Source organism: Mangifera indica, chromosome 1, assembly GCF_011075055.1.
Source record: "Mangifera indica cultivar Alphonso chromosome 1, CATAS_Mindica_2.1, whole genome shotgun sequence".
In the NCBI taxonomy this organism is placed as follows: Eukaryota; Viridiplantae; Streptophyta; class Magnoliopsida; order Sapindales; family Anacardiaceae; genus Mangifera; species Mangifera indica.
Genome location: NC_058137.1, coordinates 999,881 through 1,013,676, shown reverse-complemented (window position 1 = coordinate 1,013,676; position 13,796 = coordinate 999,881). Strand labels below are relative to the sequence as shown.

Genomic DNA, 13,796 nt, shown 5'->3' with positions numbered 1-13,796 from the left:
TTGAGTTCGAACCATGATTGTTTATTTCATGCATAATCCAATTGAATTGATATTTTGATTGAAGGTAATATCAATAATAAATTATATAAAGTCAATCTCATAGATTATCGATAATCAAAGATTAACTCGAAACAAACCACTCATAAAAGGTTATCAGTATGTTTCAGACTTTCAATCATCACATAAAATTAAATAAACCAAAAATGGAAACCAACCAGAGCACCTTGGTTGCTTTGAGTTCGTGTTAACCTTAAAACAAACTTAGAACAACTGTAAGACCAAACTAAACAACTAGGCTGTCATCTTGGATTTTATTGCAACTCTATTTATTACATGTCCAAGTTAGGAACAGCCATGAAATGACTTGTAAAAACACAACATTAGCTAATCAGTCATCACTATCAAGTCGACTGGTTGCTTGGCAAGTCTTCTTCATTCTCACTCACCACCAACTTTTGCTTCTCTACCAACCCTGCCACTGTTTTCTCTTCATTATTAAGACTTTGTGAACCAGTCATTCTGGCCAAGATAACAAACGTCATTCCTCCAATAACATTATTCAAGCATCGGAGAACCACAACTGAGGCCTTGAAAACAACATCAGGAACAGTCTTGGCTAGCAAAAACTCTATCCCATTCAGCGTCTGGTATCTGAAATTACTGTTCACACCCATCTGCAATGCCCATGTAAGGGCATTCAAAACAGTGGGTGGAGGCTTGTTTGGAGTTTCAAAAGTAGGATCCATCTTCTTCCTCAACTTGATCAACCCATTTGAAATCGCAGTGCCCACAAGCCCAGCAGCAAAACCAACAGCAGCAAACACAACCCCTTTGAACACATATGTCCCCAATCTATTGACAAACCCATAAGAGCCAGGCTCAAACATGTGACTAGTTGGGCAACTCGCAAAGATCCCAGGCAAAGTCTTGACAGTTGAAGACATTGTTGGAGCCAACACATACATAAGAGTAAAATTCAAGATTGACCCAACAATAAGAGTTGAAAACACAAAATCCAACTCATTGAGTCCGAAATTTGGACGGGACGCCATGTCACCAATCACACAAGCCGTAACACCAACCAACTGTTCCATCAAAACCTTAAAAGGGAATTGAGAGTCAGCTGCAACTCTCAATCTCCAACCGTTTGATAAGATCCCCAAAAGACCGAAATCTCCCCGACTCTCAAAATCCCCATCTCCGTTATTTCCGCCGCCACCGCCACCACCGCCTCCTTCGCCACCTCTCCCGTTACCGCCGCCACCGGTAGATGCCAGCGGCTTCAGTATGGAAGTGGGAACTTTATGATCGGAAAATAAGCGGAGGGAGTGATTTTGAGGAAATGGGACGGAAATATTGGGAAGTTTGTAAAGCAGAGCCGCGATCTGTCGATTGTCAGAAACATTAGGGTTTCCGATATGTCCAGCTGAACAGGCGACGGAATAACGAAGACGAGCCACCGACGCCATCTGATCAAATCATACAAAAAAGCTAAAAACTTACATATGATTCCAAAAATATATATGTATATATAAGATGAAGAAAAAATGTACCTTTATAAAAAGATATGGATCTGAGATCCAGTGAAAGGGGCAGTGAAAACTGAAGAGAAAAGAAGAGAGTGGCAGCGCAGGCGGCGAATACGGCGTCGTGGGAAGTCGATGGCAGGCAAATGATCGACGGCTTATATAATCAAAAAGGTTAAAGACGTACAATCACGAATGAGTCCAGTAGCTCTGAACAATTACAGGGTCCTATTTTGGGTCCTACCTACCTAACACGTGGTCCAAAGTCCAAAGAAATTCCCCACTCACAACAATTGCCCCCAATCTTAAGAAAATATTTTTTCTAAACCCCTAGAAACTATTTCACCTTAAAACGATGTTATAAAATGGTTTTAAGACCCGAACCGACCAGTATGACTGGTATCCCGTTGCCACTCCAATTCAAGTTAAATTTTAGGCCAGTAGACTTGTTCCATCTAAAATCTAAATATTTATTTATAAAATAATTTTATTTAAAAACTTTAGTTAGAATTACAGGTAAAATCGTTATTTATTAAAAAATTTTAAAAAATAAAAATTTTATTATATTTCTCTCTCCTAGATTTTAAAATCTTGTAATTTACCACTATTCAAAATTTAAAAAATAATAATTTTTTTCTTAAGATTTTTTTCTCTTTTCTCCGATGTCAATCTGTCGTCTTCAACCATTAGTCATCCTCCCTCTCGTCTTATCTCTTTCTCTCAACCTCTCTCCCTATCTTCTCAAATCACTGATCAATAGAAATCGTTTGAAAATCCACACAATTTTTACCTAAACACGTAATTATCCAAACAACTTGTCTAGATGTCGTCATCCAGACTAAAATCATTTGTATTCTTAAATGACTTTCATCTAGATTTTTAGACTATTTTCGTCAATTCATGATCAGAGAGAAGAGAGAGAAGTTGAAAGGGAAAGATAAAGTAAGAGAGAGAATGACTAACAATCAGAGAAAAGAAAAAAAATTTAGAGAAAAATCACCACTTTCAAACTTTCAAAGAAAATTATAATATTTTTAAATTGATTGAAAAAAATATAATAAAATTTTAATTTTTATTAAATAATAATTTTATTTTTAATTTTAGTTAAAATTTTTAATATAAATTACCACGTATATAAATATTTAAATTTTTATAAGTCAGTTAACGTAATCTTGCAATTCCACTATATCACGGGTAAGAGTAAGTCTTCGGCCTATATTTTAAAGTGATTAATCCATTGGACTACTTCAGACCGCATCAGACCGTTGTTTAATCTTTTGTCCAATGGACTTTGCTTATGAAAATGTGACTTTGAAAAAAAAAAAAATTGCAACTTTCCTTAATTCTATTTGGTTATGTTCCCTCCCAGCAATTGGAAGGAATGCCCGCACGCCACAATTATGTTAGTTATAAAGAAGTTTTTAAACTTTCATAAAGTTGTGTGATTATTTTAGGAAAATTGAACACTTTTCCAATATTCGTTAGGTTGGTGGGAGGAAATCAAACAGACCTCTGTATTCATCTTTCTTCATGCGTGTTTGACGCTTCTTTGATTCAAAGAATGGAAAAAATAAGTAATAAAAATCAATAACATTATCTAGATACCCATTTGAATGTTCAAATCCTTTGATAGTCGGTAACCATTAGTATCAAAGCACCAACAATGTCACTAGGGCTGTTAGTGATATTGATTATTGGGAAAGTGTCAACAAAATAGGCCCTGATTAGGAAACAATGAAGAGACAAGAAGTTAACAGCTCAATTGTATAGATGGAAAGCATTGACATCTGCAGAAAGATGGGCCTCTTATTCATACACCCATTTTCCAAACTGAACCAACTCCATTTGTGGATTTAGCTCCTTTAAGAAACTGGATTTCATCATCTTCTCTGTCATCTATAAACAAATCTCACTCTCAGAAGCTATCATACAAACAATAATGGATAGACAGTTTGGTGGAATCATACTTACATGCATACACAAAAAAAGATGGTGATACTGGTACCGCATCATTCATAAATCTGTCCAATACGCGAGCATGAACATAATCATCCACTCCACACAATACAACAAACCCACTAGAGTTTTTTCTCCTATACGTTCATACTACATAGGATTCCAAAACTTGAGCACGTGGGCAGGGCAGACCTGAGTGAGCAGCCCCACCTTCCATCTTGGAATCTCTACCATAAAAAGGGAAAAGCATTTGTATTTATATAGGTATGCTTGGAGCATAAAGACAGAAACCAGGCTAATCTGATTATATACATATTAAATAAGGCATTGAGATTATAAATATGCGAGAGAGAGCATTACAGACTCAACTTACATGATTTCTTCATCTCAATGCGATTTTTTATAATAAGAACATATAGTCATAAACACACCTACAAAACTCTGATTTTACTTGTGAAAGGACCTAATGCTTGGACCCCATTAAATATTTATATAATTCCACACTCCTCAAAGTTACTGACACAAGAATAAATCCAATGAATGTATTAAGTTTACAGGAAAATCTGACCTAAACAAAGCCTACAACTCAATAACCAACTATATAACTTTTTTTTTTTTAATGTCTTCCGTTCTGTGTTCTTGTTCTTCCCAAAAAACAAAACCAAAATAAAAGAAACCCACCAGAAAAGCTCACCAGCAAAACTGTTAGCCTAATCCTTTATTTGTAGCTGTGCTGAATTAAGCTGTATCAGAAGTTATACTGAGCCATGAAATTCCAGAGCAGGGTAAAAATCATTTCAAATAGGGGTAAATATGAACTCTCAGCGGCCTGTTTTTGCACGCTTCATTCCACTTGAATTGAATGGAGAGACACTACCGCTTGGCCCAGGACTGTCTTCTCTCAAGTTAGAATTTAACATTGCTAGTTCACGCAACTGCTGCCTCTTGATAAAATCTTGTGACTCATCCTGGCAATATGAAAAAAATAATAATAAAAAGAAAGAAATTTGAAAAATACGAATGCAGTAAAGTTGAGTCTTTAGCTAACTAAATCATGATCTTATGAGCCTAAAAAATGGACAATCTCCATCAGCTCATTAGTTCACCAAAATTGATCTTTGAGTGAGGTGTGAGTGGAAGTCATAGAAAGAACGAAAAAAAATTGCTACTCAAATAATCAGATGTCCTATATTTCTGCAGAACAGCAGGTGATTGGGTGCAGTGCCTTGTCGAGGCAAGAGGTAACAATATGGTGGCATCTTAGGTAACAATATGGTGGCATCTTATTGAATACTTGCCCTTCCACAAACTTCTCTACTCACTGCTTCTAAGCAGGCAGCAGATGTTGCCACACACTTCCATTCAAGTAACAACAATAAAACCCCTTAAATGGTGAACCTTAACAGCATTCAATGCTTATGACAAGGAAAAGAAATTTATTAGGCATCAACCTAGAGACATCTAACAAGAATTATCCAATAGAAGAACAAAATTCTCTGCAACATAACTGCATGATTTATTTTATCTCCCTCTTCATACATAGCCTTGTATGGTGAAAAAAAAGTTTTAGGACAAAAGCAAAGGAAACATCAATATATCCACAAAAAAAATTAAATATAAAATGAAAAGAACTATACTGGAGACACATACCACTGGCTTAAGCAATTCCTCTATAATCTCCTGTGCCTGTCTCAGCCTTATATCAACAATACTGGCCGGCAAATCAGCTTCAATTAAAATGTGGAGTGGATCATTGAGGTGCTCATATCCTGGTCTTCCCCTCAGCTTATCTTCCTTGAGATGACAAAAGATATGGAACAATTGAGTTGTTTATTCAGAACCAACCTTTGATGACAATAAAAACAAATTCTTCCAAAATTTACTATCTAACATGAAATTTATGGCTCAATCATTATTGTAAAATTTGCAAATTTCTAGAATAATTAGACCAAAAAGAAAAGCTACCAGTGAGCTTACCTTGTCTGGGTCTTTTATTGAACCTTTTCCTCTAATGTACACACGACATCCAGTAGTAGCTTCCACCCGTTTCAGTGAATTGCCTCTTGGGCCAAGAAGTCGACCAACAAAGTTAAACTGAAGAGCAATAGTAAACCCAGACAGTCCATGTATCATTAACCATTAAAAAGCTCTGGTTTATTGAGATGAATTCCACTGGTAGAAAAAACCAATTGAATCTGGCATAATAAACTAGCATTTGTGTGAAGAGCTTACATTGGGATAAGTATCCACAGGAATTTCCAATCGCAAAATTCTCTTTAATGTATATGCACTAGGACTTGCAGGAGCACCTTGCCAGTCCATTGTCATTCCTGGAGGTCCACCTATTCTCTGTTATGTAGTCATGGAATTACATGCATTAGTATAAAGCAGTGAACGAAACACAAAAATGGATTTATGATTTATAGAACACGCAGCATAGGGCAAGAGATTGATATGCGAAGAACCACACAAAAAAGTAGGTATTAATCTGCAACTACATCAAATCTTCCTCTTCTAAATTTTACAAGCAAGACACCACATACACTTCATTATTATGATTGGTAGGGTTAGGCATTCATAATAGCCCCAATCAAAATTTGGTTATTGAAGATAGCAAGTTCCAAACTTCCTTAAATCCAAGTTACGCGATATGTTCCCACATACAACAACCAAACACCTTATCTTCAGCCACATTCTCAAGAAGCCGCTTTCAAAATGGAACGTTGATTAATAAGATATGAACAGATAATAAAAAATTAAATCAAGAAAAGTATCACACAATTCCAGAACTGAATTATAAAAAGAGACATGTGAGAAACTAAGACCAAGTTGATATACAAATTTGAACATGGCAAACAGCTATTCACTTCATTTATTCAAATTTTCATACAAAGCAAAAAACAAATTTTGCAAGCATATTGGGTAGAATAGAGATGTCAAACAGTACTCAGTTGCAACTAAAACAAAATTTAAGATTATGCAAATCACAGATACAAGATTGAGATCCAGAAATGAAAACAAGAGAACAGATACCTCCAGAGGAAGGCCATTCCAGCCACCTAGTCCTGTACCACCAACATTTGATATAAGGTTTGAAGAAGCCATCGGACTGGGGCTTCTATGCCGCAATCTATCAAAATCACCAAATCCTTGATTGGGCATCATTCCAGAAACCCGAATTATCTCTGCACATAAAAGAACATTTTATATAAGAAATGATCAGCAATCAAGATAAGTGGATCAACACAAGGAACATGAGATCATTTATAAATAAAATAAAAGAGACAACAAAGAAGTTGGAATTGCAACTAGGAAAAAAATGAAGAACAGTGCATGGTGATGAAAAACTAGTCATGGTAAGCAAGAACTGAAAAGCAATAAACCAAAGAAGAAAATAACTCCATTGTCATATCGGTATGAAAGAAGAGATGGTTACACCTGGAATATCAATACAAGTCATCAACCACATACAGCTGATTCAAACTATCCCCAGTAATCGATTAATTTTCAAAGTCTATAAAGCAATGGGATGCCAACAGATGGATTACAAATCATAACTTCATACTCATTACTAAATGTTACAATTAAAATCTATTTCTTCCAAAAGTTCCAATGAGCTGAATGTAAAGTTACATCTATACCCATAGGAACAAAACAATCCCATTAAAAGGCAGAAAAACCTAGATCCAAAACTGAAAGATTTACAACCAACCTTGAGTTAACAGTCGGCTGCATATCGGGAGCACCTGAGTGAAAGGTCCAAGCTTTTGATGTTCAGCCAAAAGCTCTGACAAATATTGACTGGAAACAGAACAGTCAACCGACATAGATCAAAACCAAGAGAATTACGAAACACAAGCAAACCAACATAAAGATTAAAGTATGAACACACAAACAAGTTATAGTTGCAGTAACCAGTGTTAATGGAGTGAAAAGTGAGAAAAATAAAGACTTTTCGTTGGGGGTGTACCTGTCAATATCTGGGGTGCTTCTAATTTGTGGAGAAGCAGCTCTTGCAGGTGAGAAGTTGGGATTATACAAACCTGACATAGTCTTGCCTTGGGGTGTGGCTTGCTTTTTAGAGAATTTAGAACAAACAAAAGAATGGATTCTTTAAAAAAGGAAAAGGGTTTTAGTTGTGGTTGTTGCAGAATAAAAAAGAAAAGCACAGAACCATCAATAAAGGGGGAAGCCCGTAATAACCAAAAATTAAAATTAAAAATTAAAAAAAAAACAGTGAAAATTTTTGCAGGAAAAAAAAAAGTACCAAATCTTTACTTAAAGTATGATTGCTCCACTCATTTCCCTTCACTGACCTAGCCTAAGTCTGTCCCCTTCTCTCTGTAAAGAAAGTCTAAAAGCTTTTCACAGTGGCCAGATCAGTAGAGGACTGTAGACTAGACTCTAAAGATTGCGTGTTTTTTTTTTTTTTTTTTTTAACCTGAAGGAGACTGAGAGGAAGGGAGATTTTTCGACATGTGCTGCGTGTGTATGGAGAGTAATAACGTGGTGAAGGGGATGCTGACAGGTGTCGAGCATGTAGAGAATCAAAAGCTGTAAATGAGAATTAGAAGAGGACCCCACGGTTAACAGAGATGATTGGGTGATGATAATGATGTTTGCCAACGCAGTATTAGCTGGACTGGACCTGTGTGAGAACGTCCTACGATTTGATATTACGTCGTCGTTTTACTTTTTCTTTTTTTTTTTTAAATAATAATAATTTTGCCTTTTTTTTTTTTTAAACCCTTTGACTCGCCTTTGCCGTTGCATATGAAACACGTTTTGACCACTTTTCGACCAATACTAACTCCTCCCACCATAACTACATAATTTCTTGTAGCTTTTTTAAGGTAATTCGGTCTAACATTAAAACAATATTTAATTAAATATAATTATATTTTTTTAGATAAATACAAATAATGGAATAATAAATAACTTGAGAGAATTATAGCATGTGATATTAGTATAATGTTTTGATGAAATTGATCTATCATAGTTCGTCAGATCAATTTAATTTAATTAATTTTATGGATTGATTTCAATGGAACCAATATCTACTAAAAATAATTATTCAAATTAGTATATAAAAAGTTCATATAAATTATCTACTTTGATAAAGAACAAATATAGTATGATGACATCGGTATAATAGTTGACTAAACTAATTTATCATAATTGATCAGATCTATATGATCTAATCAATAAATAAATTTAAATATCGATCTGTATTAAATAAATTACTAAATTTTAATCGAACCATTCTCCCTAATTTGTTCCAAACTATAACACAATAAAAACAAAACAAATTTTCTTAAAAAAGACTGTTTAAATAAGCATATAAATAACTTGATATAAATTATTTATTTTGATATGAAACGAATATGGTATGGATGATATCAGTGTAATGCTATGACCCGATTACCCTATCATTTATATATGGTAAAAATATAACCTAATCGATAATTTTCACAAGTAATTGTATTGATCGGTTTGTGTATAAGTATACGTCAAATAAATAGGGATGGATATAAATCGAGTTAAGCCCAACTATTCTAAAACTTGATTTTGATTTTAATAAAAAATGATTCAGCTGAGATTTGTCAAACCTAAATTAAAAATAGCTTAAATTGGCGGTGGACATCGGATTGGAGCTTACAACGACGCAATTGGTGTTGTTCTTATAAGAGAAAGGGAACATGATGCATATCGTGTTTCGATTAGGATTTGTAGGTGAGTATATTAGTGAGAGATTATCAATCAAGGCATCCTAAATTTGGTTATAAATCTAGTTTAGGTAGATTTTGCTTCTTTAAAGTGCCCTGAAACCTACCTAGACAATGTTGATTTAATGGAATTCAAAATCAAACCAATCTTGTTGAAGTCGATTCCAAGTAAAATGCAAAATCATAACATTGGGTATTTTATAGTTTCGATTCCACCTTGATACTTTTGCACACTTGTAAATATTTGTACACCGTTGAATCAACCAATATAGATAAAGAAATAATTGATACCTAAATTGTTTACTTTGTATAAATCCATTTAAATCGAGATTCAAGATAAATTTGTTTTAGATCAAATTTGAGCTTTAACGTATCGATATCAAGTATTTTTCAAGCTAAATCTTTTGGATTTGATCATATATACTTAAATTCAAATTATAATTGGAATTAAATAAAATAAGTTTGAGTCAATGATCAATTTTATATTTTTTTTTATATAATGAACTCAGTTTGAGTAATTTTGGATCGAATATAAGATAAAATTGTTTTTCAACCATTTGAGCTTCCACTCATTGATATCAAGGCAATCTCGAGTTCTCTTTTTTGAATTCAAGTTAATCTTGAATAGACTCTTTGTTCGGGCTCTATCCGAATTGAATCAAATCTTAATAGAGGAGATGTAAGTTTGTCACTATGAAACCAAAGGGGCAGCTATTAATTATTGATAGTAGAGGGGTGGACATTTGCCCGATAAATGAAAGAGGAACACACAGGGCAGTAGCATCGTCAAAAAATAGTTCAACAGCGGTCGTGTTTGACAGAGGAGGAGGAAGAAGAAGAAGAAGATGGCGCTGGTGTGGTTAGAAGCAGCTTTGCCACTGGGCATAATTGCTGGAATGCTTTGTATTATGGGGAACGCTCAGTATTACATTCACAGAGCCGCCCATGGACGGGTACACACACACACATATTCAAAATAGTTAGATCCAAATCAATTCTTCATTTAGATTGTTAACTATTGTACTCTTCGATTTATAGCCCAAGCATATCGGTAGCGACATGTGGGACGTCGCCATGGAGAGGAGGGACAAGAAGCTCATGGATGCCGCCGCTTCGTCTAATTAGGTCTTTGCTTTTTATCCTTTTTAATTTTCACGTGTATCTCGCTTGTTTAAATTCGTTATATCGCATTCACTTGGAATTTTTGCAGAGTGTTTATTGGGTAGGATCATGAAACCGCTATTTGTAGTGGCTGCTAAAATGGGATTTTAACAAAAGTAAAACTTCATTCTTGTAAGATTTCGTTCTGGCTGTTATTGATTAGTATTAGTTGATGGGTTTTGAATATATAGTTCAAAACCGTGGAGTTCTGAGCTGCTCCATATGGTCAAATGTTAGGGCTCTAAGGAGTACTAAATGGATGTTACAGATGTTTCAAGAGTACATGGGAAAATATTTCATGGATGATTGTAATGGATAATTATGAAAAAAGTGGCTATTTTTTTTTCCGAGGAAGTTATACTATGGGGAGTGGAAGATGGAAAGTTTCCTGGAGATTTGATTCGTAGATGATGGCGATATGCAATGATATAAACATAAGAGCTGTATATCCTGCATAATACAAATTAGAAGCTGAGTAGTAGTTAAATTAAAGTGAAAAGATTTTAGTTTCTTATGCTTGTATTGATAGTGATAATTTGTTTTGCATTCATTTGTAGTGATTTAGAACCTGTTTAACTATTTTACACCTCATACACTCATACATACTGCATTTGCTTACCCACAATATCAACCTAGAAGCTCCTTCCAATTTACGTCATGATGACCATCTTTTATCTAAGGTTCCAAAATTTGGAATTCTATATTCTTCACAATATATTTGAACTTAATGGAGCTCCAAACTCGTAAGTGATTGTCTGGTTGATTTCTATTATGTTATTAGTAGATAAGTATTTCCTACTAATACTAGAATAACTATCTGAAAAATGTTTTAAGGAAGTCCAATACTCTTCTGTGGTAAAAGTGCAAGAAATTAGTTTAGTTTCTCTCTTTCTCTCATTTTATTCAAAATTCTAGGACCTTCGTTGATGAAGAAAACTTGAATACTTAGCTGTTGAGTCACTCTACATTTTCATGATGTGATTTTTATGAAGTTTAGTAGTTGATTGTTGTTCCTGCACATGGGGAATATGAGATAAGTTTTCTAGTGGTGGTGCTGGGGTTTTTTGTCACAGCCTACAGTGTCTCAGTGCCTTGTCCTCCTCCTTTGTGATGGCCTTTATTTTTTTATGCCTGTCTTGGTACAAACACAGAATAATTTTCATACTGTCATCCATGCAGTGATTTAGTTTTATGATGAAAAAAGAGTTGCGGAGACAGTTGTGGAATATTAGGAGGTTAGATAAATATGTATTGTGGGGAAGAAGCCATTGCCACAAAGTGATCAAGTTCTCAAAGCATATTTGACAAAAAATGTTGAGATATTTGACTTCTGATGACTGCCAGAGTTACAATTTTGGTTTAGTTAGAATTTGGTGGTTGTGAAATTGACTCAATATATTATGAAGGAATAGCATCATCTGTGTCTGTTGCTTCCAGAAATTGCTCAAAGTCATCTTTTAACTTTTTTGGAAGTCATCCATCTTGCTTTGTAGGCAATATCTTGTTGCAGATACATAATTGTAAAACTGTTTTCTGGTAAGACCCCGATATTTTTTTATTGAACTATGAATGATTTCCATTTTCATTTAGATAAATCCATAATTTTTACAGCTAAAATGAGGTAATTTCATGTCAATTGTTGTTTGGCTTAGGGCACTTAATTCAACCTGAATATGTTGCCTCACTAATCCATGGTTAGCTGTTTCGTGATACTAGTTTTCTGCTGCAATTATTGAACTGTATCTGATGTTAAAAAGGATGTTTTGAAGACTGCTCAGTACTAGGTTAATGGCTTGCATTTGCATTTACATTACGAGGCCCTTATCCCTTTATTACTGCCATGTCTAACAGTTTGTCTTAACCAACCACATGAATGAAGAGGTAATCATGTTGCTCTCTTTTGCAAAAGACTATGATTGATTGATCTGTAACCCATGTAATATTGCACGTCATGGGAAGTGTACAGACTAGGGATATCAAATATTTACATTTTTCACCTGAGTGGCAATTCGTTTAACTTTGGTTCTTGATTGCTGTGAAAACTTCTGACTTTTAGTGGTTGTTGGTGTGTGTTTGTGGTGGGGGTGGGGCTGGGGGGGGTTGTGGTGGGGTTTGGAAATGGGATTATACACGTCTATCATGGGTTTCAGTAAAGATTCCAACTTTCTTTAATGTGTACCTTTAAGGAGATAGATGCCCCACCAAGTTCTCCCCACTCTTAGAATTTTACATGTCACTTCATTCGCTTGCTTTATCTCATCCTTCTGTCCTCCCATGTATTCAGGGTTCTGAGTCTCTGTTTATGATATAATGACCATGCATGTGAATGTGGCTTCACTTACTGTGTTGTGGTAACACAGGAGGCATTGCCAGTGGATTCGGAAAGGATGAATAAAGTGCTCATCGAATACTTTAGCTGAGGTTACAACAACTGAAGAGCAGTTGCCGTCATATCTGTTTACTTTTCTTCTTTATGTGAATCTGGAAAACGGTCATTGTCCTCCGTTTAAATTACTTCTTAACATCAATATTTTGGAATCGGATCGTTGTAGCCTCATTGATATGACATTCCTTGTGTTCACTCTGTTGCTTGTGTTTATTGTGCCTAATGACTTGCAATGACAGCCAGTAGAAATCGAATAATTTGAACATATTGTAAACCCTAAACTTTAAATTCTATTTGAATGTAGACGTATCATTGTAGAAGGGCGGAGTGAAGATTTTATGGATGCCTTCTCAACTGGACCACTTGTATTAGGAGAGTGTTGAGAAAGGTCTGTTGTTGCAACCGACAACAGAGATAGGTGAGGAGGGCTCCATTACCACGTGACATCTAAATCATGCCCAATTTTATCAAACTCTGATTACTTCCATAATTTGATGAGATGGGCATAGCATCCCCAAACCCACCTGCAATTATTTAGTTTGGAGGAGTTTCAGGTTTGAATATCAGATTATTCAAAAGTGAGAACAAAACAGTCAATTCATTCCATTAAGTATTGTGAAGCAGTCATATTTGTTTTTGTCTTACAGCTTCATCAATCGTTCAAAACTAGAGGTATGTGAGTCAATCTAGTTTGATCTAGACTTGAATAAACTGAAATTAAGTTGGGATAGCTCTAATTTAAGATTAAGTTGAACCATCTTGAATTCATGAATTGTGCAAAAGTTGTTGACAGATTTTTCATTTTCGACAATTATCATCTATTTTGATGTATTTTTCTTTTTCAAAAATTCTTTTTTCTTATTCATTTTTGACAATCTTTTTTCTTTTTCGATACTTTTTGACAGTTTCTCCATCGGTGTCATTCTCAATTCGTGCAAGTTCAAATTTGAGTTAGACTTTCCAAATTTGAATCAAATCTAAGTTGGTCTTTAGTTAAACTCGATTCAAGTCTACTCTTAGTCGCAACCAGCGGCAGCTAAA

The 13,796-nt window shown here is 34.9% G+C and overlaps 3 protein-coding genes across 7 annotated transcripts; 1 reads left to right on the top strand and 2 right to left on the bottom strand.

Annotated features, from left to right (window-relative positions):
* Positions 1–204: 204 nt before the first annotated feature.
* On the bottom strand, positions 205–1,793 carry LOC123216425 (protein RETICULATA-RELATED 3, chloroplastic-like). Its single transcript, XM_044636837.1, has 2 exons — positions 1,554–1,793; positions 205–1,469 (listed from the first exon to the last, which is right to left on the bottom strand). Exon 2 carries the CDS (start codon positions 1,467–1,469, stop codon positions 402–404), a length of 1,068 nt encoding a protein of 355 aa, XP_044492772.1. The 5' UTR covers positions 1,554–1,793; the 3' UTR covers positions 205–401.
* A 1,998-nt stretch (positions 1,794–3,791) lies between these two features.
* LOC123195595 (KH domain-containing protein At3g08620-like) lies at positions 3,792–7,875 on the bottom strand. Of its 2 annotated transcripts, XM_044609405.1 has the most exons (8): positions 7,750–7,875; positions 7,453–7,627; positions 7,195–7,283; positions 6,516–6,667; positions 5,715–5,831; positions 5,460–5,576; positions 5,133–5,276; positions 3,792–4,450 (listed from the first exon to the last, which is right to left on the bottom strand). In XM_044609405.1, the coding sequence occupies exons 2-8, from the start codon at positions 7,530–7,532 to the stop codon at positions 4,304–4,306; spliced, it is 846 nt and encodes a 281-aa protein (XP_044465340.1). In that variant the 5' UTR covers positions 7,533–7,627; positions 7,750–7,875; the 3' UTR covers positions 3,792–4,303. The 2 variants fall into 2 exon arrangements, with proteins under 2 accessions (XP_044465340.1, XP_044465331.1); XM_044609396.1 differs by lacking the exon at positions 7,750–7,875 and having other exon boundaries at positions 7,453–7,686.
* A 1,953-nt stretch (positions 7,876–9,828) lies between these two features.
* LOC123230274 (NADH dehydrogenase [ubiquinone] 1 alpha subcomplex subunit 1-like) lies at positions 9,829–13,586 on the top strand. 4 transcript variants are annotated; one of them, XM_044656444.1, is made up of 3 exons: positions 9,829–10,161; positions 10,247–10,333; positions 13,060–13,586. In XM_044656444.1, exons 1-2 carry the CDS (start codon positions 10,054–10,056, stop codon positions 10,331–10,333), a joined length of 195 nt encoding a protein of 64 aa, XP_044512379.1. In that variant the 5' UTR covers positions 9,829–10,053; the 3' UTR covers positions 13,060–13,586. The 4 variants fall into 4 exon arrangements, with proteins under 4 accessions (XP_044512379.1, XP_044512363.1, XP_044512371.1 ...); XM_044656428.1 differs by lacking the exon at positions 13,060–13,586 and adding an exon at positions 12,654–12,953; XM_044656436.1 differs by lacking the exon at positions 13,060–13,586 and adding an exon at positions 10,419–10,714.
* Positions 13,587–13,796: the final 210 nt, after the last annotated feature.